At 38.6% G+C, this 25567-nt stretch overlaps 3 protein-coding genes and 1 long non-coding RNA gene across 7 annotated transcripts; all 4 read left to right on the top strand.

The window, feature by feature from the left end:
- The first annotated feature begins 4545 nt into the window (after positions 1-4545).
- On the top strand, positions 4546-10576 carry LOC115677163 (disease resistance protein RPV1-like). Of its 4 annotated transcripts, none has more exons than XM_030600256.2 (6): positions 4546-4805; positions 5013-5272; positions 5382-6067; positions 6175-7270; positions 7968-8249; positions 9260-10576. In XM_030600256.2, the coding sequence occupies exons 3-6, from the start codon at positions 5505-5507 to the stop codon at positions 10526-10528; spliced, it is 3210 nt and encodes a 1069-aa protein (XP_030456116.1). In that variant the 5' UTR covers positions 4546-4805; positions 5013-5272; positions 5382-5504; the 3' UTR covers positions 10529-10576. The 4 variants fall into 4 exon arrangements, with proteins under 4 accessions (XP_030456116.1, XP_056172564.1, XP_056172565.1 ...); XM_056316589.1 differs by having other exon boundaries at positions 5420-6067; XM_056316590.1 differs by having other exon boundaries at positions 5490-6067.
- Positions 10577-16953: 6377 nt separating this feature from the next.
- LOC115677169 (uncharacterized) lies at positions 16954-18952 on the top strand. Its single transcript, XM_030600264.2, has 2 exons — positions 16954-17305; positions 18096-18952. The coding sequence occupies exons 1-2, from the start codon at positions 16998-17000 to the stop codon at positions 18259-18261; spliced, it is 474 nt and encodes a 157-aa protein (XP_030456124.1). The 5' UTR covers positions 16954-16997; the 3' UTR covers positions 18262-18952.
- Positions 18953-22517: 3565 nt separating this feature from the next.
- On the top strand, positions 22518-23530 carry LOC130139517 (probable WRKY transcription factor 70). Its single transcript, XM_056316666.1, has 3 exons — positions 22518-22582; positions 22714-22818; positions 23083-23530. The coding sequence occupies exons 1-3, from the start codon at positions 22518-22520 to the stop codon at positions 23528-23530; spliced, it is 618 nt and encodes a 205-aa protein (XP_056172641.1).
- A 596-nt stretch (positions 23531-24126) lies between these two features.
- On the top strand, positions 24127-25267 carry LOC130139482 (uncharacterized). Its single transcript, XR_008817654.1, has 2 exons — positions 24127-24234; positions 24704-25267. It is a non-coding gene; the product is annotated as an uncharacterized LOC130139482 (long non-coding RNA).
- Positions 25268-25567: the final 300 nt, after the last annotated feature.

The following is a 25567-nucleotide window of genomic DNA, read 5'->3' on the forward strand; positions in this document are numbered from 1 at the left end:
TCGCTTTGAAGGTTTAGGGCGATTGGCCCTCGAGGCGGGTAGGCCGGGGCTTGGGAGCCCTCACATGGTGATGGCCCCACAGCTAGCCACCACCGCGCCAGTGCCGACCGACCCTTGTTTGACGACTTGAGGGTGGCAATATCGGCCCAAACCCTCTCTCTCTCTCTCTCTCTCTCTCTCTCTCTCTCTCTCTCTCTCTCTCTCTCTCTCTCTCTCTCTCTCTCTCTCTAGTCTTTTATTTTTTTAAATTTTTTTTTTGGCTTAATTAGCTTTTCTCCATGTTATCGGCTTTTCGTTAATTCTTTTAATAGTTTTTCTGACGCGGCACACATATGCAAGAATTAATTGAAAAGCATCATGCCGAAGTGTGGTGTACCACGTAAGTAAATTTTGCCGAGAGCGCTCATCCGAAGTACTAAATTGCACTCAATAAAAAACGTTCATTAAGACTTGATTCACATCGGGCCAAACTTGCATAATTTTCCCGTAGATGTATTTCTTATACACATCATGTGTACTCCGCATATTGATGTACACAAATTCCATTTGGATTATCATGGTGTCTATCCTAAGTTTAAAAGAATCTTTACACATTCATCGTCGGACAAATGACATGTATTTTTATGGATTATATATTAAGTAAATTAATAAAGAGCTGCACCTAACCAATCTCTTGTCATCAGCCCTAATTTATTTTTTCAATTAAGTAGTGAGTGGAGCAACCGTGTCTTGACGGGGAAGTGTGAACGGGGATGCGTTTTCACATACTCGAAAAGAACCTTTTCAAAACCTCGTGGTGGACAAGGAAACGAGTCATAAAGCGACACCAGAAACCCTAATTTTATCTTCTTGGCTCCCCTTTTCTTCGTTTAATTGGCCACAGAGGTTCCCTCTGCTTTAGCATGGCCCTCTCGCGCGGGGACACGTGGACCAGTCGAATCGAAAAGCAGAATGATTTTTCAGATCTAGGGCTTTGAACTTTTTCCCACGTTGTTCTCACTTGTGTGCATAGAAATGTGTATCACGACTCGTCATCGTCTCAGGTTTCAAAAAAAGCAAATAATGTAGGGAACCCACTTTAATTATTTTTTTTATTGTTGGTCCTTTTTCCTAAGAATATACTCCATATTATTTATAAAAAAGAAATTGGAAAGAGGATAAGGGAAAGGATGGTTCAGGTAAATTACCTAGAAAAGGGGTAATGATGCAAGCAGATGCTGTCAAAATCAAGATGGTGATGTTTTTAAAGCTTAACGAGGAAGGACAGCAGACAGACCAACCGACTAAGATGGTCAGATTGTATTCTAGGGTAATCTCTGACCGGTGTCCCTCTCTTCACAAAAGCTCAAATCAGGGAAACCAATTAACTCCGTTATTGTTCTGTACATCTGTACAATGAATCTGGAAATCATCCCCTGTGCACAGAAAAGCGGAACCCTTTCCCATTGGAAACAGCTACTAAATCTTGTTACCCCGAACGATACTGTGTTAAGGCGTGCGCGCCAGAGTGCTAAGCAAATGAGGTCCCTTATTGGTGGTATGGTGTAATGCAAATCGATAAACATATTCTAATTGGCCTATTATTAATTGATTTAAATTTTTTGAGTAAAGATGGATCCAATAAAGCACATTGACGACTTCAAATTTGGAATTTGGACTTCCTCTCCATGATTTCCTTGGATGAAAGTATCAGATTTCTACGCCACATCTCGAACAAAAAATATTACGTTAGTAATAAGTCCGTCAACTAGAAAAGATATATCCTCACATATCACCAAATATTTTCTCCTTCTTGATATGGTATATCGATACATTCCATGCTGACTTTAAAAGTTTGGTCTTTAAAGTCTTGACTCTTCATAGCCGGCAAACCCTGATGTAACTCTCCATCACATTCGCCTTTAGACCACCTATCTTACTTGTAAAGCGAAAGAGTTCACATAATATTCCTGAAAATACAATTGAGTCCTAATCAAACCTTTTTCATTCAGTCTACTTATCTTCTAAACTTTTTTTTAGAAAGTATAATCGAGTCTTTCCTACCCTTACCGCTATTGGAAATTGCCCTTGTGATGACGATGAACTACTTACATGGCGATTTTAAATTGTACCATTCGATAAAAAATTAGGATGCAATTAAATTTCCCGCGACGTTTAATGTTACTATTCAATCATATCGAAAGGTTTGATAGTCAATTGGTCCATCTCATGAAACCCAAGGAGTAATACATGCCATTTCGTATTATTGGTGTTTATCTGCGTAGACTTCTGTGTTTAGGTATTAATTTCTTTCTTGTTTTGCGATATGATGACACGATATGTTGGTTTTTTTCTAGTGCCGACACAAATTTCCTTAGAAGGGCCACGTTCTTCCTTCATTTCCGATTCCTTCTAACCACACTTCTAATTGGTGGGTTACAAACATAGACATTATTGGTTTTTAATTTTAGTTAAACTTGCAGACGTGCGATGTTCGTAACTTGTAACTTACCAATTAGAGACATGGATGGGAGAAATCTGATCCAGCCAATAATGGAGATAAATACTGCCCTCCTTCCAAAACTATAGCATTCAAACAAAAGCATCATAAATGACAAAAACCGGTCTCAAGAATAGAGAAGCGAAAATTATGACCAAAAAAAAATCTTTAAACGGATTAAAACATCCATATGAGAGAGAATTTAGGTCCTTTCTCCAATGCTTCACGCTAGCTAGGTTGACTTTGTGTTCACAAATAAATGTGGATGATTTCACCGACCTCATGCAATTTATAGGTGAATGTTACCGAATCGGATTTGATTGAACTAAACACGATAGAATAATATAATTTCTCCTTTTTTATGCTTACAAGTTACAATAATATGTTCAGAGCTCTTTGAGCATCAAACTAATACATATTTTAACGCTAATTCCGGTCCCACAAACATTAAATTGAAGGAATGTGAAAGTTTTAGTGATATCTAAGTAGTTGTTCACTTGTTATGACTCAAAAATTAAAATTAGAAGTTAAAAATCCAATATGGGCTAAGTTATATATGCTTGTCGTACGTGGATCTCTAGTCAAAGCCCATTGTTGAGTCAGTTCGTGGGCTTCCATTCAAGGCAAAGTGGACAAGAAGATCACAAGAGCGTCCATGTGAATGTATCGTGTTTTTTTTTTTTGAAATAAGAAAAAAAATGCAACATGTCAACTAGGCTTAAAGTGTACTTTTTCGTGTCAAATTCAGATTGTGAACCTAAGTCAATTCATATTCATCATAGTAAAACATTAAGTTTTTATTAAAGTAAGCTAAAATATGACGAGTTTTAAATTCATATTTTTTCTTACCAAAATTAGGCTTTGTCGAAACTCTACTTTCATAAACGTGCTAGAATAGATCACTATCATTCAGAGAAACACTTTTGTGACCTAAAATACAAAAATTTCCAATTCTGATGTTGTATTATATGCATATCTTTTCGGGGTCCCTTCTATGCGGCCCCATAAGAGAAAAATGAGACTAGATCCTGCCAAATTGATCGTAATCTTCATTTGAAATTCGTTGTTTTCCTCATTAATAGTAATTTACCTGCTACAAGTCATAAGTGTTATGAAGGTTTGGGGGCATGAGGGCTTGTGGCCCTCGCCTAGCCGAACTATAAGGGCTGGGAGAGGGTGTCATGACCCTTGCACAGATCCACAGAGAAACAATAAAAAAGAAAGAAGAAAAGGAAAGGAAAAAAGAAAAAAAATTAGAAAATTTTAAAATAAATAGCGAAAATAGTCAACTTTAGTGATTTCTGATCAAAATTGGCCGGATGAATTATATTGAATAATCATCAAAAGTTTTATTGCTAAATTGGCAAAATTGAAAAGTTTAGAATTGAATTGGCCGTTGTACAAAATTTTAAAGACTTTTTCAACATAGAAGGAAAAAAACATGCCCACTTGTGAGAGTAGGCAAAAAGTGATACTCTCTCTAGAAGTATTGTGACTTTGAGGATAGGTTATGAAGTATTAGATCATGAGGTGCAACAGATATTTTTGAACATTGCATGTTTTTTATTGGATCATCTAAACAAAATCTCCGACTTACATGTGGGATGCCTGTGATTTTTTCTCGGAAAGTGGGATTGAAGTATTGTCTCTTATCTCTCTAATTAATAATTTAAGGAGAGATAAAATTGACTCGGATGAGAGAGTGATGATTAGGCAATCTTCAAGCTGATGTGGCATGGAAAAGTCTAGTTTTGGAAATTATTTTGAGAGAAATCTATTTCGAAAGTGTTTTTTTTTTTGGAGGATTATGTTTTGAAAAACAAGGTCGATTGTGGATCGAAATATAATAATAAATTTTCCTTGAATGTCTTAATAAAGTGTCTAGGAGACATTTTATTACCAAAGTCCTATCACTCCTATATAATCCGACTATTGATACTTTCTTGTCATTGACTCATGTACATTAGGAACATCAGTATTAACCCTCCTTTTCAGTAGATGGGCTTTCACCATCCAAGCTACTAACCAGTTGGCCTCTCCTATGGAGTGGGACTATTTGAAGTTTTTGATGTTGGGCCAGCAGAGCTCTCTGCATTCAGTGATAATCTGGGAGGAAGCATAAACGACAAGCTGTCAGATTCCAACGTGCAGAAGGTCCCGTTCAGTTCGTGGGCTGAAGTAGTTGACCGTCTCCGAGCACGCTGGGGCTTCCGCCGGCGCAAAGCCGTGGTAACCCGTCACCGGTCTCGCAAATCCATCGACGAATTTCCCTGGAAAATCACGGCACACGCACCGCTGTAGCGCCGGCAGTGGACCCATTAAGACGGTGAGTTTTCTGGCTTCGATCCTGGGTGTTTTTCCATTTTGTTCCATCTAATATTTAGCTTCCGTGCATCGCCATCTCCGCTTCGGCAACTGACCTGGGGTCGGGGGCTCTGTTTCCTCAAGACAAAATTGTTGCGGGCTTTCTGCGAAATTTAGTGTAGTCCTAAACGATACTCGTTGGTTTTCTTTTCTGTTTTCTCATTAATAGAAAAAGCAAGTCAAGTCCAAGTCGTGCTCGCTTTCAGTCAAAATCCCTTCGTAGGTTCTGCGCACCTTCTGAATAATGCCGCGGAAATTGCGTGTGCAATTATCGCCGTGGAAGGGTCTTGGACCGTTAGACGGCAAGAACTCATCATTGTTCAAGCACGCGCAGTAGAAAGTGTTGTGTGTTGGTAATCGATCCTCGAAGGCTGAGAATCGGTGGAGATCACAGCAGCGGGTGGATTTTCTTGTTTGAGCACTCCTCAGGTAATCAACGACTCCTTGCTCTTCTCTTCTCTTCTCTGCTTCCTGCTTTGGTTGCTCTATTTTCTTCTGATGGGTTGTATCAAGAGTCTTTATTTTTGTTCAAATGTAGCTCCGAATAGAGTTGAGAGACATTTCTGCAAATACCAGATCTGGGATTTCATATTCCTCTTCTTTTGAGGCTCTGCTCCATCAATCTCTTTTACTGCCCTTGTATTAGTACAATCCTCTCGAGATGAAAAGAAGAGTACCCACTGATCCAGATGATCCGATACATGGGGAGTCTTCCTCATCGACCTCTCCACATGTAGGTGATTGTGAATGCAGAACCAAAAAGCCAAAAGGAAATGACCACGAAGTATTCTTGAGCTTTAGAGGGAAAGACACTCGCAAAGGCTTCAGCGATCATCTCTATACTAGCCTTGTCAATTCAGGGATTCATGTGTTTAGAGATGACAATGAGCTCCATGTTGGTGAGGAGATTGGTCCGGAGCTTCTTTGTAGTATTACGCAGTCTAAAATCGCGATCCCAATTATCTCAGAGAACTACGCTTCTAGTAGATGGTGCCTTCGCGAGCTGGCTCAGATGTTGAAATGCAAGAGAAGCAGAGGGCAGATAGTGTTGCCCATATTTTATAAAGTGGAACCCTCGCAGTTGCGACATCTTACAGGGAGTTTGGGAGATGCTATCAATGCACATAAAGAGAATTTGGATGAAATGGTTGTGAAGAAATGGGAAGAAGCCCTTGAAGAAGTCAGTTCCTTGAAAGGATGGCAATCGGACAAAGTTGATAATGGGTACATTATTCTCCACCAAAACTCTTTTAGTTTCTCAAAACTAGATCTTACTTGAAAAAGAATGTAAATATTGCCATCCTATACTAAAACTCATTGTTATTTGACAGGCATGAAGGAACATTGGTTAAAATTGTTGTCGGAAAAGTTATGAGTGAGTTGAAAAGACTTTTTCAGCTAATTATTCCCGAACGGTTGGTGGGAATTGATGATCGTGTGGAGCAGGTAATGAGCTTGATAGATGCTAAATTCAATGATACAAGGATTATAGGAATTTATGGAATAGGCGGCATCGGTAAGACAACTCTTGCAAAGGTACTGTACAACAAACTCTCCGGTCATTTTGAGTATCTGAGCTTTGTGGCAAATATTCGAGAAACATCTCGGCGCAAGGGTATTGAATGCCTACAAAAGCAGCTCATTTACGATATACTAAGAAGTCCGCACGATGTTTCTAATGTTGACGAGGGAATCGGTGTCATCAAATCTCGATTTACAAGTAAGAAAGTTCTCATTCTCCTTGATGATATTGAGGACAAGGCTCACTTGAATGCTTTGGCTGGAGATGGTAGTTGGTTTAAAGCAGGAAGTATAGTCATCATCACAACTAGAAACAAGAGCATTCTCGATGAGGCTGGTGTAGGCTACATGTACCAACTCAATGAGTTGTCTTTAAATCAATCATTGATTTTATTTAGTAGACATGCATTTCGGAAGGATTCTCCACAGAGTGATTATCAGAGTATCTCTCGTGATGTTGTATCTACTACCGGGGGGCTTCCGTTAGCTCTTGAAGTTATAGGTTCATTCTTATGTGGAAAGACAAAAAAAATATGGAAAGATACATCAAAGAGATTAAAGAAAGCGCCTGATAAGAAAGTCCAAGAGACTTTGAGGATAAGTTATGAAGCATTAGATCATGAGGTGCAACAGATATTTTTGGACATTGCATGTTTTTTTATTGGATCATGTAAACAAAATCCGACCTACATGTGGGATGCTTGTGATTTTTTCCCGGAGAGTGGGATTGAAGTATTGTGTCTTATGTCTCTAATTAAAATTGACAAAGATGGCAAGCTAATGATGCATGATCAACTGAGAGATTTTGGAAGGGAAATTGTTCGTCTAGAAAATCATAAGGAGCCTCAAGGCCGTAGCAGATTATGGATTTATGAGGAAGCCATAGACGTGCTTGACAGCAACAAGGTAAGAGTTTTCTCTACTTGTCTTAGTTAGTGAATGTGAGTCCATCTTCTTCTTCTTTTTTTGTTTGAGATAAAAATTATTGTTAGTCCCGAGTCTCCAAAACTTGCCGCTTCTACCAACAAAAGAGCTCCTTCATTTAATTGCTGTTCTTGCCTGATTCTAAGACACAATTGTGGAGCAATTTCCTGGTTATTGATGAATTTGAGTTCCTAAAATATTTGATTACAACAATGGAAAAATGTAAAAGGATTGATTTCCTTCAGTATCGAATGTAATCTCTCTTCATGTCCAATCTTTTTGGAAGTAAGATCTCATTAATTTATGGGCAAATTGATCAAAAAAATTTGGATTCCTACTATTTCATTGCGACAAAATTAACACACCAATGAAAAGATTTCGTCAAACATTTGTAGAAAAGAGGAGTAAAAATCATTGATATAACATTTGATATATGACCGAATTTTCTTCCATATACAATGAAAAACACTTATTCAAGAAACACATGACAAGAAATGAATGTAAAACACGTCTGTACTTTTTCAGATTACATTCTCGTTTTCATATCAGAAAGTTGAAAGTGAGAAGCCTACACCATTTTAGTGTGGCATCAAATTGAAATTAGTCTAGCTTTTCTTAAATACAGTTTGTTTCATCTCATCATTCAAAACTTACGGTCCACAATGTTTTCTAATTGTAGGGCACTAGTAAGATTGAGGCCCTTCGTCTAGACAAATATGATTGCAGAAGAAGCTACACAGGTGAACAATTTAAAGAACTGACCAATTTGAGGTTCCTTAAAGTGAGCACTGCGAATCTCATTGGAGATTTCGTGAACTTGCTTCCTCAATTAAGATGGCTTCAATGGGAGGATTGTCCCTTGGATTTCACAGCGGCCAACTTTCATCCGAAGAAATTGGTCGTGCTTGATCTCTCATGGAGTGGGATTTTGGAGGACTGGGGAGGATGGGATCCGCTCAAGGTAAGATGTAGAGACGGCATATCTCTTGTGGATAATCACGTGTTGTTGAAGGTCCAATCTCACCAAGTTCTCCTTTTCTTCTTCTTTTTTTTTTTTCTGGAGTGGTTTAATATCCTTCGTTAGATTAGGAATGTTTCTCTAAATATGAGAGGAATTTGTAGGCACCTAAATATACGATAAGCTTCTGTCCTTAATATCTTAATTTAATAATATCCTAACAAACACTCATGCTTGACACTAGACATATTGAAAAAAAACTTGTTTTAACTGTATTAATTAAAATCTATTAGAGATATAATTACAGTATTTGTGCCTATCTTGAGTTTATTTAATCTAAATTGTTTGTGGCTTCTAAGTGAATCTTTCCTGATGTATGTCCTTTTAGCAATTCTTGTTACATATCTATATCAATCTTCTTTCGCGAGAAATGAAAAGTTACAATTATTTAGGTATAGTTTGGTACGATCAAAGAAACACTCTTAACTGTTTTTGACCCGATATACTATTTGAATGGTCATAGACAGAATCAATTGTTTTAGAAACAAAAGTAAACACTAATATTTGAAAATAAGTGCATTGCTTCATAATGGTTTTTGTGAGGGCGAATTATATGTTAGTTTTGTGCGTGTTAGCCAGTTGATATTTATTTGAGCCAAATTGGAAGATATGCCTAATGCAGCAAGAAAATGAAGTTAGCACTTGTATGTATGTCCCTAACATTCTTTTTGCAATAGATATGCTCAAAAATTATTTCTATGTTGGTGATGTAGCCAAACACTACTACTACTTAAGGACTGTGTAAATAGAACAAACGTGACGTAGTGGAGTACCGTAGCAATGATAGCAAGGGAACCGAGCTTTGAAACATGTACATATTGTTTTAAAAAGTCTAAATAAAAGGAGCAGTGCAGCATTGGTTTCTTTTAAGGAATTTTAAAAAGTCCAAAAAAGAACAAGGGGTATCGGAAAAGCAGTTCAATCTCATTTGGGTATCCTCTCTTTTCTTTCAGATGGCAACCGAGCTCAAAGTTCTTAACCTCTTGAATTGTCGATCTTTGAGAAGAACTCCTGATTTGTCTGCTTTCAAAAGCTTGGAGATTCTTTTATTTGAAGGATGTTGGCATCTGGAAGAGATTCATCCTTCTATTGGTGACATCAAGACCCTTGTCTCCTTGAATGTCAGGAGTTGTAATAGACTGGAGGAGCTACCGGCAGGAGTAGGTAGAATGGAAGAATTAAGGGAGCTTCTCTTAGATCATACTGATATACAAGAGATTCCTATTTCAGAAGGTTGTTTGATGAAGTTGGAGACACTTAGTGCCTCGTCTTGTAGACAACTAGCTAAACTTCCAGAATCCATGGGCTCCCTTGTGTCGTTAACTCTATTGGACCTATCTAGGACACGGATTGAAGAATTACCCGAATCGATTGGTTCTTTAAAGGAGCTCAAGACTCTTGATGCCTCTAATTGTGCATCGTTAGCCTGCATACCCAGCTCTATAGGTCACCTAGCATCTCTGCAGCGCTTGTTATTATGGGGATGCCCCTCGTTGAGAGAAATTCCCGATTCGATTGGAAAGTTGGCATCATTGGCCGAACTGCATTTAGCAAGGACAACAATTGTGGAATTACCTGAAAGCATTGGGAATCTGCAAAATTTGAGGATCTTGGACATTCGTCGAACTTACATAACAGAATTGCCTAGTGCTATCGGAATGTTGGCGAAACTCTCAGAGTTGAGAGCTTCAGGATGCAAAAATCTGGATGGACTACCTCGTAATATAGGCAAACTGGTTTCGTTGAACAAGCTTAATTTAGACAAGTCGGGCATTACGGGCTTGCCAGAAAGCATTTCTAAGCTCTCTTCTGTCCAAAACCTGAGTGTTCGATGTTGCCAAAAGCTTCGAGAACTACCAGAACTGCCCTTTGGAATAATAGCTCTACGTATCACTTGCCAGAGCCCGTCGTTGCCAAATCTTTCCCACCTAACCCTTCTCAAGAAACTCACTCTTTTTGATTGCCGTTGGCTTGAATATCTCCCAAAGCTTCCCGTTGGGCTATCAATGCTTTCTATTACACGTTGTGGAAAATTGAAAGCGGTGACAAATCTGTCGAACTTGAAGCACTTATCTGAATTGTATCTTGAGGAGTGCTATGAGCTAACAGAAGTCACCGGTCTGGAAGGTTTACAATCCCTCTATAACTTACGTGTACGGGAATGCCCTAATATATCTAGGCTTGATGATGTTGAATCCTGTGATTCTGCATCCTCAACATGACATTGAGAATCAGACTTTTAGATTAATAATGTTTTTGCAAGTTCTGTATTTGAAGGTTGTGGTTGCTCGCAGGTCATCTATTAACTTGTTTGTTTTGTATACATGGCAAGTTAAACTTCTATCTTTCGTTTGATTCTTATAATGCCAGGCATACTGGTTAATACGTGATGTTGACATGGTGGAAATTACAAGATGTTTTGTCTTGTAATTTCCTTAAGGTGGACGATTGACGTCCTATGCTTATCAATGACGTGAATTTGCCTGCTTTTTCTGATTGCTTGAATTGTTTTTTTTTTTTTTTATCGTTCTGCCATATTTCAACAGTAATTCACTCTATTTCTGTTCTCATGTGATTGCTCAAAATAATTTAACGATTAACTCATGGATTATTAAGGAAGCTTCTGGTGGCAAAGGAGAGAGATCGTACTGCTGGATTTGTGGTACTCTCGATCCCCAGAATTTCCTTGAAGCTAATTTCAGAGGATGCGAATTTGATAGGCGGCAAGTCTGCAAGAGTGAGTTCATAGTTTCGTTGTCATTTTAAGTTCTTTATGAATTGTCAATCTGTCGAGTTTGATCCTAACAAGATTCACACCGTTTATGCTGTCACCACGTGATTTATCTTCTGCTCATAAGTCATTCTAATGTTCGCTACGTCAATGAGGATTTTGTTCTAGTGATGCTCTGTTTCGACTTTCCAGAATGCAAGTTCTGTCTCCTGCTGCTTTCTGATTTTCTTATGATCTTCGTCTTCATGATATAGGAACAATGAATAGAGCCAAATTTCAGAATTACGGAGAACCGTGTATGTATACCAAAGAGACTCATGAACTATTACAAGTTTGAGCAATCTTATCTGTAAGAGTCATGCTGGAATTATGAGAAGAAGCCTTTCTAAGGAGTGTATTCACTTTACGACGAGTAGCAACATCTCACAATCTATCAATACTTCACCTATATGAATTGTCATCTGTCGAGGGGGACACATGTGGAAAGTTATTCAATTTTAAGAATAATCATGGGATAGTTAGTCCATGTGGATGCAAAATGGAAAAAACTTCTAAATTTTACTCATAAAGATTAAACGAACCTTGCACGTTAGTACTCAGTAAAGGGAATTCTCCTAGCCAAAAATAAGGAATTTCTATGTAGGACAATTTTATTGTACATGTGAAGTTTAGTCTATCGAGATTTAATGTGGTCTTCTATGTTATTAAAAATATCAAGACGTGTCTATTCGAACTGTTCGAAACAAACGCGGAAAAATAAATACAGAACACAAGGATTTACGTTGTTCGATCACAAGGTGATTTACGTCCACGGGCGAGGCAAAACAAGATTCCACTATAATAAAAAAGAGTATAGTTTTCAGAAGTCGAAAAACAACTTAACAAAACCTCACGGCTCACGAATCTCTCTTAATCAATGAAAAAACATAGCCGCAGTATAAATAGGGCTCTCCAAAAAATTTCCTCGGGGGCTACGCACCCAAACCCCTCGAGATATTTGTTCGCTTGCTCCAGCTTGGGTGGACCGCCATAGAGATTTGTTCGCTTGCTCCTGATTGGGCTTATCGGCCCAACCCTCCGCTTCACGAACTAAATCTTAATTTTTTCTCCACTTTTGGATCACACAAAAAATATATCGGGTCGGGTGATATACCGGATCGAGTACATAAAATTCGAGACATATTTAACGTGAACTTACTTTTTCAAAACAAAGTGTCCATTAATGTCAACATAGGAGAGTCATCTAGAAAGTCCGCCGCTCAAAATGCAAAGAGGAGTGTCTGGTCCAAGCGTACTATTTCTTAATTGTATGTCTTTTCATGCAATAAGATAAAAAATAACACTAATCGATGGGGCATTTCTGTCTAAAATTCGAGAAAGAAAAGAATTGTAAGTATGCTTATTTAAAAAAGTGAAAAGTGATGCATATTTAAATGCCACTATTTTGAATATATGGATAGAAGCTCTATTTATCTATGTTATTTGAAACGGGGTTTAATATCATGAAAAATCCAAAATTGGCACATCTATGATAAACTAAATTGGCACATCTATGACAAACTTACCCAAAACATTTTTGGATCACCAAAAATCTCAAATTGGTACACCTATGATAAATTTACCCAAAACTAATTTTTGAGTCACTAAAAACTCCAAATTGATATACACATAACACATTTATCCTCCGTTAGTTTCCGTCAAATTTTAATATGAAATTGCTGAACTATATGACACATGGCAATAACTTGGTTAATGTGGCAAGTCCACGTGGAAATCCATAACTTTCTCTCTTTGTTTTTTCAATTAGGCCTAATTTGAAAACAAATGGGGCTCATTCTCTGTCTCCCTCATAGCATGAAAAACCCTAGATTGTCTTTCGACAACTTCGTTGATAGAGCTGGAAGATGATGCGCTTTCTTCGAACCACTTCCACTTGAAGCCATTGGACATCCTAATTTGGGGATTTGGATGAGTTAGTTGTCTCACCCTTCCGAGCCTTGCAAACTTGCTACTCCGGTTCACTCAAGCCGGTCGCGATGATTTGTGCACCTTTGATGCTATACGTATATGCTTAATGAGGCCTCTTGTTTTGAAATGGAACTTTTCTTTACTACGCCAAGAGCTTCTTTGTGTTATGTCAAGATATTTACCTTGCTATCGCACTCATTTCCAAGTCTATGTTCATCACCGTATTAGCTAGCTCGCTAAGTGCTTTCCCACGTCATGGGCACTAAACTAGGCTCACTTTTGTTGCTTGCTCATGCTTATGCTCGCTGCGGCGTTTTCATATGCCTCGATTTGGATTTTTATGATGTGCTCAGCAGGGCCCTCATTAGACTCATTTTGTTCTCTCGCTGATTCATGTTGTTGCCAATGGAATGTCTTGAGCAATTTTGGTGATCAGTGTTCGTTTAACTTGTTGAGAGAACTCTGCCATCCGAATATTTTTGTTGTTCATTGGCAAAGATAGTTGCTTTAGGCTGGGACTGGAGGACTTTCTCATCTTACCTATAAATTAGGAGCAAGTAGAGAGTCTCTCCGTCCAGTTTTGTCAGGCTAAAGCGTTCGCAGTCTTTCGTCTCTTCCCCTTCAGTCTCCTTCCACCTAGCTACTTCCATCTAGGTACACAAATGTTTCACTTCTTTAATCACGAGGATAATAATATTATTACCGTCCAAGTTTTGTGCTGTGATTATTTTAGTTATTCTCAAGTAAGTGGAGTGTGCTTTTATGCATCTTTATCCCCCTCCCTGCCAAGTGATGTTTCTCCTCTTTTTCTCTGTATGTGCTGGCATGTGCATCAGGAGAACATTGGGTTGGTAAAAGAAAAAGTGGGAAATCAAAAGAACTAAAAAAGAAGAAGAAGATAGGTAGTAGTTGAGAGCGGATGTGTGAGCAAGTGGGATGCGAGAAGAACAAAGACAGAGAGACGCGGACGAGAGAACTCGCGAGGAAAGGAGGGGGGAGACTTTGAATGCCCGTCTGCATTTGTCGCGGACGAAGATGAGGCGTGCTTTTACTTTCGTTTTGATTGTTAAATGCTATGTGAAACCTTGGAATCTTATGCTCCAAGCCCAGCATTTCATAATCTTTGACCGAAACAAAGATGCCTCTGCTTTTTTTTTTTCCTTCTATTTTTTTAGGCCGGCGCTATTTCCATTAAATGATTAAATCCACTCCCTTTTATGCTAAAAAGACAAAACTGTCATCGATCTTTGTGTTTAAAGTGATGGCCCCACTCCTTTCTTTTTTCTTTCTATTTTTCCTTTTTCTATTTAGAATAGCTACCGTAATTAAGCATTTTACATGTTTTATTTTTTAGCGTACTAAAAAAAGTGCATTCTCAAATATTCCTATAATGTTTTACATGCACCATGTAAAATTATCTCGCTAATAATAAGGAAAAAAGACAATCTTTGATATAAAATTGAAAAGTCTCTTCTTCATCATTGATCTTATAACAACTTATCTATTTTTTGTTCCTTCACACTTTCTTGGTGAACTTTTTATTTATTTCATTAGTCTAAAATATATATCAAGTCTCTTTATTTACTATATCGAATAATTTTTCTTTTTTCCTTATTATATTGGTGAGATACTTTTATATAGAGCATGTAAGACATTAGAGAAAGCACAATGAGGTATTTTGATATTTTTCGTAAACAGTTCATAGATGATATTAATTTTTATCAATTCAAAACAATGATATTTCACTAATATTTTGAAAAAAGATTCTTACTTTATGTAATGTTTTGATTTAATTAAATTTCATCTACTTAACAGTTTATCAATAAAATTTGATCGACAATGTAGAAAAGAACTATATTTCTTGGAAATTTCTCTTTTCGACAAAACAATTTTTTTATGGAAGTAATATTAACATTAAAAAAACATAGTATTTTTAATATACGTGAAATCTACAATAAACAAAAACTAAACGTATGAAATTCTTAATTATGCTAGGTAGATCCTACATAGATATAGAAACACTTTTAAAAAAAGGAAAGTAAATAAATTTGGTACCATTAATTTAAATTGCAATTGAATGATTAATGACAAATTTGTTTTTTTTGGTGAAAATTGAATGGATTGAGTCATATATGGGTGGAAACAGCTCCGCCCTTTTTTTTTTTAATGTTGGAATACTTTCAAAGTGGGGTAGAACCTATTTGTTCCCTGATCTATGGTTTCCCGGAGCTAACCATTTGATAAATTAGCCAAGATTTTGACTGGATACGAAATTATTGAAATTTTTCTTTTTTAGTCTTACTAAGGTTCAATTTCATCGCTTAGTTTTATTCATGCTTACTAATATCATCTTAGTATTGATTGCTTTGTGCATGGTTTGCTTTAGGATTACTTTTCATAAAGGATTGTCTTTATTTTATTAAGTTATATTTCGTTACCCCATATATGAAGTAGCTCATTCTGGGAGGAGTTAATGTTATTATAATATAACATATCTCATTGCGTGTACCCTTTCATTTTACGTATTAGTTTATGTTGACTATGTTTTAAATTCTTTATGGGCTTGGGTGTTTTTCTCAAGTTATTAGATTAAGAAGAGAGATAGAGTCTAAAATTTTTAAGCAACTTTTGTAACTTTTGAATTTCTATAGTGGATTTTGTTTCTTCTCTTCCCGTGGTTTTCCTATAAGGGTTTTCTTAAATCTATGTATTATTTTATTCTTCTTAGTTTTAATTATAGTTTCCACGTTAGTTATGGCAATCAGAATGCTCAAATACCTTATGCCTTAAGAATTGGTCTGAAATCCGCAAGAGCCAGTCGGAAGCTGGTTGTGAATTGGACGAAAAAGGAAGAGAACCTGTCTTGTCGGATAATAACCGATTCGGCTTGGGAGGATGAATCAGTTTGGTTTGCAGAGGAAGAACTAGCTGGCTATGCATCAGAGGCTGACGTGGTTGATGATGTGGCGCTAACATGGCAATCCGACGTTGCACTGACAAGGCAATCTGATGTGGCAATAATGTGGCAGCTACATGGCGTTGGCGTGGTGGCTGACATGTGCGTTGATTGGATGGCTTGACTTACGATGATGTGTTGATAACATGTGGGTGACGTCAATGATACATCATGTGCAGGAGTAGTTGGTGCGTGGATCCGAGAGGAAGGGCTCGTGGTAGCGGGTGAGAGTGCGTGCCACGGTAGATCGCGATGAAAATTCAGGATCGGTCTCATATGAGGGCGGCGAGTTTAATGATAGTTTGTTTTTCAAAACAAGCAATTGATAGTGTCGGAATTCAAGAGCGGCATGTTGCTACGACCTTGTGTAGAAAGACTCGATGAATCCTTCCTTAGACAACTAAAGCTCTAATACCAAGATAAGAATATGTGAACGAGAGAATTGTGTAATTTACTAATTTATGCATATTTAATAATGAAGAATACATTAGCCTCTCTATAACCTTTACAATATGACTATTTAAGATTACATAATATTATAATATCAATCACAATAAATTAAGTTAAAGAAAAGGACGCACAAACCTAGAGAAGTGGAGAATCATGAAATAGTTATGGAAAAATGGCTTAATTATTTTTCATTATTTCTAACTATATTAATAAAACATAATAACAAATATGAAATAATGATGTCCTTAGGCTGCATAAATATAATTTTGAGTCACATGCAAAATAAGACATTTGAGAGAATTAGATCATCACTATCATCGATATATGATTACAATTTAAACAATAATAATACTAATAAGACTAGATATTCATTTTAACTTAAAAAGAATTTTCTATGTATCACGACAACATCTGCGATCGACCTAACTGTAACTCCTACGCTCGACGGGGAATTTTCGCACCACCTCCCACGTATCTTCCTTGCCTCTTGCACATAACCATGAGCACTTTTGTCGTCATCAAAAAGCCACTCTCTCTCCACTTTTATTCCTTCGTCACAAAGCAAAGCACAAGACCTCACTCATCAATGGAGCGTTCCGCTTGGCCTAAGAACCTCTCCTCAAGCCGCAAGCGCGCGATCAAGGAGCTCCTCCATGCCCAGAAACCCACGAAGAAGCTCAGAGATCTCTTCGACGCTCACTCTCAAGCTGGCAATAACACAGGGCAGTCCTTGTTTTCGGAAGATCTGGTCGGCAACGTCGTCAGGTCGTTCAGCAACACCCTATCCCTGTCGAGGAACGCCCAGTCCGACGAGGTCTTGCAGCTCCCGACCAACGCCTGTGTCATGTCCGAGGTCTCCGAGAAGAGCGAGAGCATCATGACCCCGGTCCCGAGGTACATAAGGGCCAACATTCGTGTTTTTTTACTTCTGACTTTGTCTGAAAAGTAATTTATCTATTTAGGTGGAGTTTCGAGTAAATTTAAAAAACATATGAAGCTTCTTTTTGATAAGAACAATTACATATAAAGGTGAGCACCGCATGCTTGAAAATTACAGTGTGAAGATCTCTTAGAATTTAGGAAAAAGAGAAATGTGAAAAGACAGTTTTCCAGGATAAGAACAATATATGTGCCATAACTTCTATTGCGCTAACTCCATAACTTTTTTTTTTTTCGATTATTTGAATGCCAAATTTTTTTTAAATCGTTTACTTGAGTGCCATTGACAATTTGTGTGACTGGAAAAATAAGCTGACGTGGCTCGCCGAAATAATCCAATTAGCAAAAAGTAAAAGAAACAATCGTCGTTTTGGCCCTATTGGTAAAAAATTATAAAAAAAACTAAAAAAAAAGGGGGAAGAGATTAGTCGCTCGCCAAATCCTCTGTTTTTCTCTCTTCTTCTCCATGGTTGAGCCATGGTTTCTGAACAGAGATTAGTCATTCAAGGAAATGTTGAGGTTAAGAGCTTATAAAGGGGGAAAGACAGTGAACAGAGAGAGGGAGCTGAAAAATTATGAAACCTGAAGAGTCAAAGGTCAAAGAAAATTAATATGGGAGTTGAACTGGAAACAAGATGAGTCGACAAAACTGAGGGAAAAAAGAAAAAACAAGTGATGCTGGTGATTTTCCACCGATGCAGCCAATGTGGCATCTTCATCACCTTATTTTCTTTGCGATTTGCAGGATTCCTGCGAGGACCATGGCGATTCAGGTCCTGGACCCAACAATTTCTTTTGCGATTCCTCTGAATCAAGCACAATTCATTGCATCGCGCTATTACACTCATCATCATCTCAATCTCATTGGAAGCCGATTCAACTGGTCCCCACTTTACTTTGCTATCTCATAAGCTTGAACTCTCCGCTGCTCATCTTATGATCGAGCCTCCCTATTGCTCAAGCTTATTGCAAAACATTCCCCTTTCTAGAATTTAGGTTTCATTTTGAAATGAATTTGCGAAAGAAATGGCCACAGCGAAATTGTTTTTGCCCTTTCTTGCCACGTCAATTGAAGATTATCCTAGTTGGACTAAAATTTCTTTTAAAAAAGTCACATCACAGTAAAAATTTAATTTAAAATGCCACGTAGGACTATTCGCCGGGATATCCACTCAAGTGAACGATTTTTCACCGATTTGGTACTCAAGTAATCAAAAAAAAAAATTATAACACTTAAGAGAGTAACGTAAGAAAGTTATTTCACTCGTATTATCGTTATCCTCGTTTCCGCTTTGCTGTTGATATGATTTTGGGACACAACTCGACAGATCATAATTGGATTATAACCAGCTTGTCTAACTTGCAGAGTATAGAAGTTATATTTTATTTTTTCATTATCTTGTTATTGGACAGAGGATGAAAAACGTTTTATCTGGAATTAAATTATATTTATGGGTCTAAGCAATTCTAACATGAAATGGAAATTACTCATTTTTGCGTAGAAAGACTTTAGAGACACGGACAAGACTCGACTGGAATTTGATCAACCACGGGCACCAATGGAGGACATATAATCAGAAATCACTTCTCAACTTTGAGTTGCCCAGGTACTTCATAAATGATGCATCCGTTTTCATTAATTTCTCATATATATATTTTGTTTGTTTTGTTATAAGTTAAGATATACACATGGATCTTAATAATTTTAACATGAATTGGGAATTACTCATTTTTCCACATAAAGACGTCAGATGTATGGACAGTTGAGACGTCTGATTTGATCGACGACGGGTATCTATGGAGGAAATATGGTCAAAGACCGATTCTCAACTCCAAATTCCCCAGGTACTTCACAAATGATATACATTTTCATAAATATCTCATATATATGCATATATTGAGAAAAATATTGTATAAAGTCTTGCTTGATGTCTAAAACAAATATTATGTGGGCATCTTTACAATAAGTCATGTCTTCAAAATTAATAAGAAAAACATCCATCTATCAACGTGGCTAAATTATTTATGCTTCTCTCACAATGAACAATTAAGCAAATAATGTGTTATTGCTTGTGATTAGTGTTTGGGGGCACTTGCAGGAAGTACTTCAGATGCGTTCACCAAATCGATCAGGGATGTCAAGCAACCAAGCTGGTCCAAAGGACATTGCATGACCCACGCCTTTTCCTGATCACATACCGAGGCCGCCACACTTGCAAGATCATCCTCAAATCCCCCCACTCATCCTGGACTCACCAAGCCCTAGGGACGACTCCACCCCCCTAAGTTTCAACACTAGCCTCGTTGCTGAACAAGACGACGACGACAACAACAACAACCCCATCTTCTTCGACTTTCTATCAGTGAATCAGGAGCAAAAGTTGCCCAGTGAGGATGATCTGAACCCCCGCGGCCACAGCCATGACGACAATAGCAACAACAAGAATCAATCGGGGAGATCTAAGCCCTGTCGTCAGATCAAGGGATGTGATGTTTAGTGTTTAGGGTCTCAACAGTGCTGATATGATTGTGGGGTCTGAGTTTGATGATATGTTGGATTATGAACTTTGATGTTGATTTTGGTGTAGGTAATGAAGAGGTGTTTGCTAGATGAGTTTCCTTGAAATTATTTAATCCTCCGCCGCGATTTGTTAATGAGAAAAAGGAAACATATAATAGCTAGTGTAACAATATTATGCTGTCGGAAATTATTTTGTAATTAGATTTTATATATCATCTAGAGACTCTCACTTTGAGGAACACCAAGTAGACGGGAAAATTGTCCAATCAATCCCAAAACCTATTGTACGGATATCAATTCAGTACTAAACTTTCAAATTTGTCAATTCAGTCATAAACTTTTGTGCGACTTCAGCACTGTTTGCTTTTCGTCGTCCGTGTTGGCAACCACATAAGATTTTTAGAAGTTGCTCATTAACACAATTTTGGCGGAGGATAAATATGTCACACGTGTACAAGTTTGGGGTAAATTTATTACAATGACGCAAGTTTAGGATTTTTTGTGTCACGAAAAATAGTTTGGGGTAAATGTGTCATACAGCTATAAATTTAGAGTTTATAATGTCACAAAAGAAATTATGATAAATGTGTCATGGTAGGCATTGTTTGGAGCTTTTTTGTGACTTTTTACCTAATACTATTAAGACAAGATAAAGAGGTGGGCATTCGCCCTACCTCCCACTTATCTTCCTTGCCTATTGCCCGCGACCATGGGCACTTTTGTCCTCGTCAAAAAGCCACCCCCCCCCCCCCTCTCTCTCTCTCTCTCTCTCTCTCTCGTCACAAAGCAAGCACAAGACCTGTCTCATCGATGGAGCGTTCCGCTTGGCCCAAGAGCCGGGAAAAGTGCCAAAAAAGTCATAAACCTTTTGCATTAGTGTCAATTTAGTCCTAAATCTTTTTTTTATGCCAATTAAGTCCTAAACCTTTTAAATTGGTGCCAATTTAGTCCTAAACCTTTTATTTTTGTGCCAATTTAGTCATTCCGATCAATTTTGATCGGAATTTGCTGACGTGGACGCCTGCCGGCCGGCGGCCGATCACCGGCGCCGACGTGGACAACTTTAATAATATTTTAATATTTTTTTGAATTTTTATTTTTTTTTCCTTTTTTTCACTTTTTTTTTTTTGTCTCTCCCTCCTTCCTATGGCCGGTCGCCGGTCCGGCGACCGGCCAGAGGCCAGAGGCCGGTGAGCTCGACCTCGCCGGCCACTGGCGAGGGCGAGCCTCGCCTTGGTCGGGTGAGGCTCGACCTCGCCAGACCATGGCGAGGCTCGACCTCGCCAGATCCGGCGAGGTCGGGCCTCGCTTGACCATGGCGAGGCTCGAGCCCTCGCCGGAGGCCGCGGCGAGGGCGAGCCTCGCCATGATCTGGCGAAGTCGAGCCTCGCTCGACCAAGGCGAGGCTCGCCCTCGCCGGGCGAGGCAGCCCTCGCCGGGCGAGGCGGCCCTCGCCAGTGGCCGGTGAGGTCGAGCTCGCCGGCCTCACCGGACCAAGGCGAGGCTCGCCCTCGCCGGGCGAGGTCGCCCTCGCCAGTCGACCTCGCCTACCTCGCCCGACCAAGGCGAGGCTCGCCCTCGCCAGTGGCTTGGGAGGTCGAGCTCGCCGGCCTCTAGCCTCTGGCCGGTCGCCGGTAGGAAGGAGGGAGAGACAAAAAAAAAAGGAAAAAAAATTTCAAAAAAATATTAAAATATTATTAAAGTTGTCCACGTCGGCGCCGGTGGTTGGCCGGCAGGCGTCCACGTCGGCAAATTCCGGTCAAAATTGGCCGGAAGGACTAAATTGGCACAAAAACAAAAGATTTAGGACTGAATTAGTACCAATTTAAAAGGTTTAGGACTGAATTGGCACCAAAAAAAGGTTTAGGAGTGAATTGGCACCAAAAAAAGATTTAAGACTAAATTGGCACTAATGCAAAAGGTTTAGGACTTTTTTGGCACTTTTTCCCCCAAGAGCCTCTCCTCAAGCCGCAAGCACGCGATCAAGGAGCTCCTCCATGCCCAGAATCCCACAAAGAAGCTCAGAGATATCTTCGACGCTCACTCTCAAATTGGCAATAACACAGGGCAGCCCTTGTTTGCGGAAGATCTGATCTTCAACGCCCTCAGGTCGTTCAGCAACACCCTATCCCTATCAAGCAGCTCCGAGTCTTACGAGGTCTTACAGGTCCCGATCAACACCCGGTCCCGAGGTAATTAAGGGCCAAAATTCGTGTTCTTTTTTTTTTGCTGACTTTGTCTCAATAGTAATTTATCCATTTAAATGGAGTTTCACGTAATTCAAAAACAGATGAAGTTTCTTTTTGGAAGAACAATTGCATATACGGTGAGCATCGCATGTTTAAAAATGACAATGTGAAGATGTCTTAAAATTTAGGAAAAAGATAAGACATGAAAAGATTGTTTTGCTGTTCATATGATTTTCGGACACAACTTAATAGATCATAATTGGATTATAACGAGCTTGTCTAACTTGCAGAGAATAGAAGTTTTTTTTTTGTTATTTCATATATGTTATTGGGCAGAGGATGGAGGAGGTTATACATGGAGCTAAATTATATATGGACATTTCTAACATGAAATGGAAATTACTCTTTTTTGTGCAGAAAGACTTTAGATACATGGACAAGATTGGACTAGAATTTGATGGACGACGGGCACCAATGGAGGACATATGATCAGAAATCGATTCTCAACTTCAAGTTACGCAGGTACTTCACAAATGATACATCCATTTTCACTAATTTCTCATGTATATTGTATTTGTTTTGTTATTAGTAAAAGTATGCATATGGGTCTTAATAGTTCTAGCTTGAATCAGGAATTATTCATTTTTCTGCAGAAAGACTTCAGATACACGAACAAGACTGGACCATAATTTGATTGACGACGGGCACCAACGGAGGAAATATGGTCAGCAAGCGATTCTCAAATCGGATTACCCGAGGTACTTCACAAATGATATACCTTTTCCATAAATATCTCATATATTGAGAAAAATATTGTATAGAGTAGAGAGAAATCATTTCCTGCTTGATGTCTAAAACAAATATTATGGGGAATCTTTAGAATAAGTCACGTCTTTAAAATTAATAAGAAACACATCCATCTATTAACGTGGCTAAATTATATATGCTTCTCTCCCGATGAACAATTGAGCAAATAATGTGTTATTGCTTGTGATCGAAGCTGAGGTTGGGGGCACTTGCAGGAACAACTTCAGCTGTGCTCACAAGATCGACCAAGGATGTCAAGCCACCAAGCAGGTCCAAAAGATAAAGGATGACCCACCCGTTTACAGTACCATTTACCAAGGCCACCACACTTGCAAGAACCTCATCCTCAAATCCCCCCCGCTCATCTTGGACTCACCAAGCCCTGGGGACTCCTCCATCCTCGTCAGTTTCAACACCAGCCTGACTCCCAAGCAAGACCACAACAACAACAACCCCTTCTCTTCATCAACTTCCTCGTCGGTGAAACACGAGCCGAAGCTGCCCAGCGAGGATGATCTGATCCCCTGCAGTGGCTGTCACGACGGCAACAGCAGCAACAACAATAACCAGTCCACATCATCCGACTACTATGCCGTGTTCGAATCAGCCAGGGAGATCCGGGCCCCGTTGTTGGATCAAGATGACGACGACGATGACACGTAATTTATCTATTTAAAAGGAGTTTCGCGTAATTTATAAAAACATATGACGTTTCTTTCGGCAAGAACAATTATGTATAAGGCGAGCATCACAAGTTTGAAAATGACAGTGTGAAGATCTCCTAGAATTTAGGAAAAAGGGAAGACGATAAAAGATCGTCTCGCTGTTCATATGATATTGCACACGACTTGACAGATGATGATTGGAATAAGAGCTTGTCTAATTTGCAGATAATAGAAGTTATTGTTTTATTATTACATTTATTTTGTTATTGGGCAGAGGATGAAGAGGTTTTACATGGAGCTAAATTATATATATGATCTAAATAGTTCTAACAAGAAATGGGAATTAATCATTTTTGGGCAAAAAGGCTTTAGATACATGGACAAGACTCTACCATAATTTGATCCACGATGGGCACCAATGGAGGAAATATGATCAGAAATTGATTCTCAATTTTGAGTTACCTGAGTACTCCACGAATCATGTGTCCATTTTCATTAATTTTTCATATATATTTTTATTTGTTTGTTCTTAGTTAAGATATAAAAATGGATCTAGATAATTCTAACATGAAGTAGGAATTACTAATTTTTCTGCAGAAAAACTTCAAATACATGGACAAGACTGGACCATAATTTGATCGATCACCGGTACTCATGGAGGAAATACGGTCAGAAATTGACTCTCAACCGCAAATTCCCCAAGTACTTCACAAACGATATATGCATATTCATAAATATTTCATTTATATATATAGAGGAAAAAAGTAGAGAGAAATTATTGCTTGATGTCTAGAACAAATACCATGTGGGATCCGTACAATGACTCTTGGCTTCAAATTAATAAGAAACACATCCATTCTATCAACTCGGCTAAACTATTTATGCTTCTCTCATGATGAACAATTAAGAAAATAATTAGATGGTCGTTGACCCTTGACATGTTATAAATTAAGGAGGTCGTTCTTAAATTTGCTAAATTTTAGCTTCATCTTACCATGATACGAAAAAATTCGTAATCTAATCGAAATAAGCACACCGTTTCTTTTTATCATCTACCATCGTACTAAGTTTTTCTTTTCAGGTTATTTTTTGGATTTGAAGCTTCCTAACCCCCAAATCTACAATTAAGTGATCATTAATGTGTTAAAGCCGTGATTGGGGCCACTTGCAGGTGCTACTTCAGGTGCGCTTTCAGATTCGACCAGAAATGTCTAGCAACCAAACAAGTCCAAAAGATGCTGAATGACCCACCCGTTTACGAGGCCGTATACCGAGGCCACCACACTTGCGGAAACCCCATCCTCGAATCGACCCCAATCATCCTGGATTCACCGAGCCCTAGGGACTCCTCAATCCTCTTCAGTTTCCACGCTAGCCTCATTGCCAAACAAGACAACAACCACCACCCTATCTCTTCTCCTTCAACTTTCTCATAAGTGAATCAGGAGCAAAAGTTGCCCAGTTAGTGAGGATGATGTGAACCCCCACGGCCACAGCCATGACAGACGATAGCAACAACAACAATCAATCCGCATCATCCGATTATTACGCTGTATTCAAATCCGCGGGGGAGATCTAGCCCTGTCGTCAGATCAAGGGGATGTGATGTTTAGCGTCTCATAGCTTTGATATGATTGTGGGGTCCGAGTTTGATGATCTGTTGGATTATGAACTTCAATGTTGATTTTGGTGTAGGTTTCTTCATTATTGTGCGACGTGTTTGCTAGATGAGTTTCCTTAAAACTATTTATTCTCTGCGGCGGTTTGTTTAGGAGAAAAAGGAGCCATGTAATAGTTAGTGTAACAATATTACGTTGTTGAAAAATATTTTGTAATTACGGGATTTTATATATCGTAAAGAGATTCCCTCACTTTGAGGAACATTATTTGACCTATCGTACGGATATCAATTTATTACTAAATTTTATAATTTATCAATTTAGTCCTGAATTTTTGTGTGACGTCAACACTATTTGCTTTTTCGTCTTCCGTGTTGGTAGCCACATAAGATTTTTAGAAGGTGTTTGTTAACACA

This window comes from Syzygium oleosum, unplaced genomic scaffold (genome assembly GCF_021117445.2).
Source record: "Syzygium oleosum isolate NSW1041296 unplaced genomic scaffold, Sole_v2.1 Sole_v2.12, whole genome shotgun sequence".
NCBI classification, from domain to species: Eukaryota; Viridiplantae; Streptophyta; class Magnoliopsida; order Myrtales; family Myrtaceae; genus Syzygium; species Syzygium oleosum.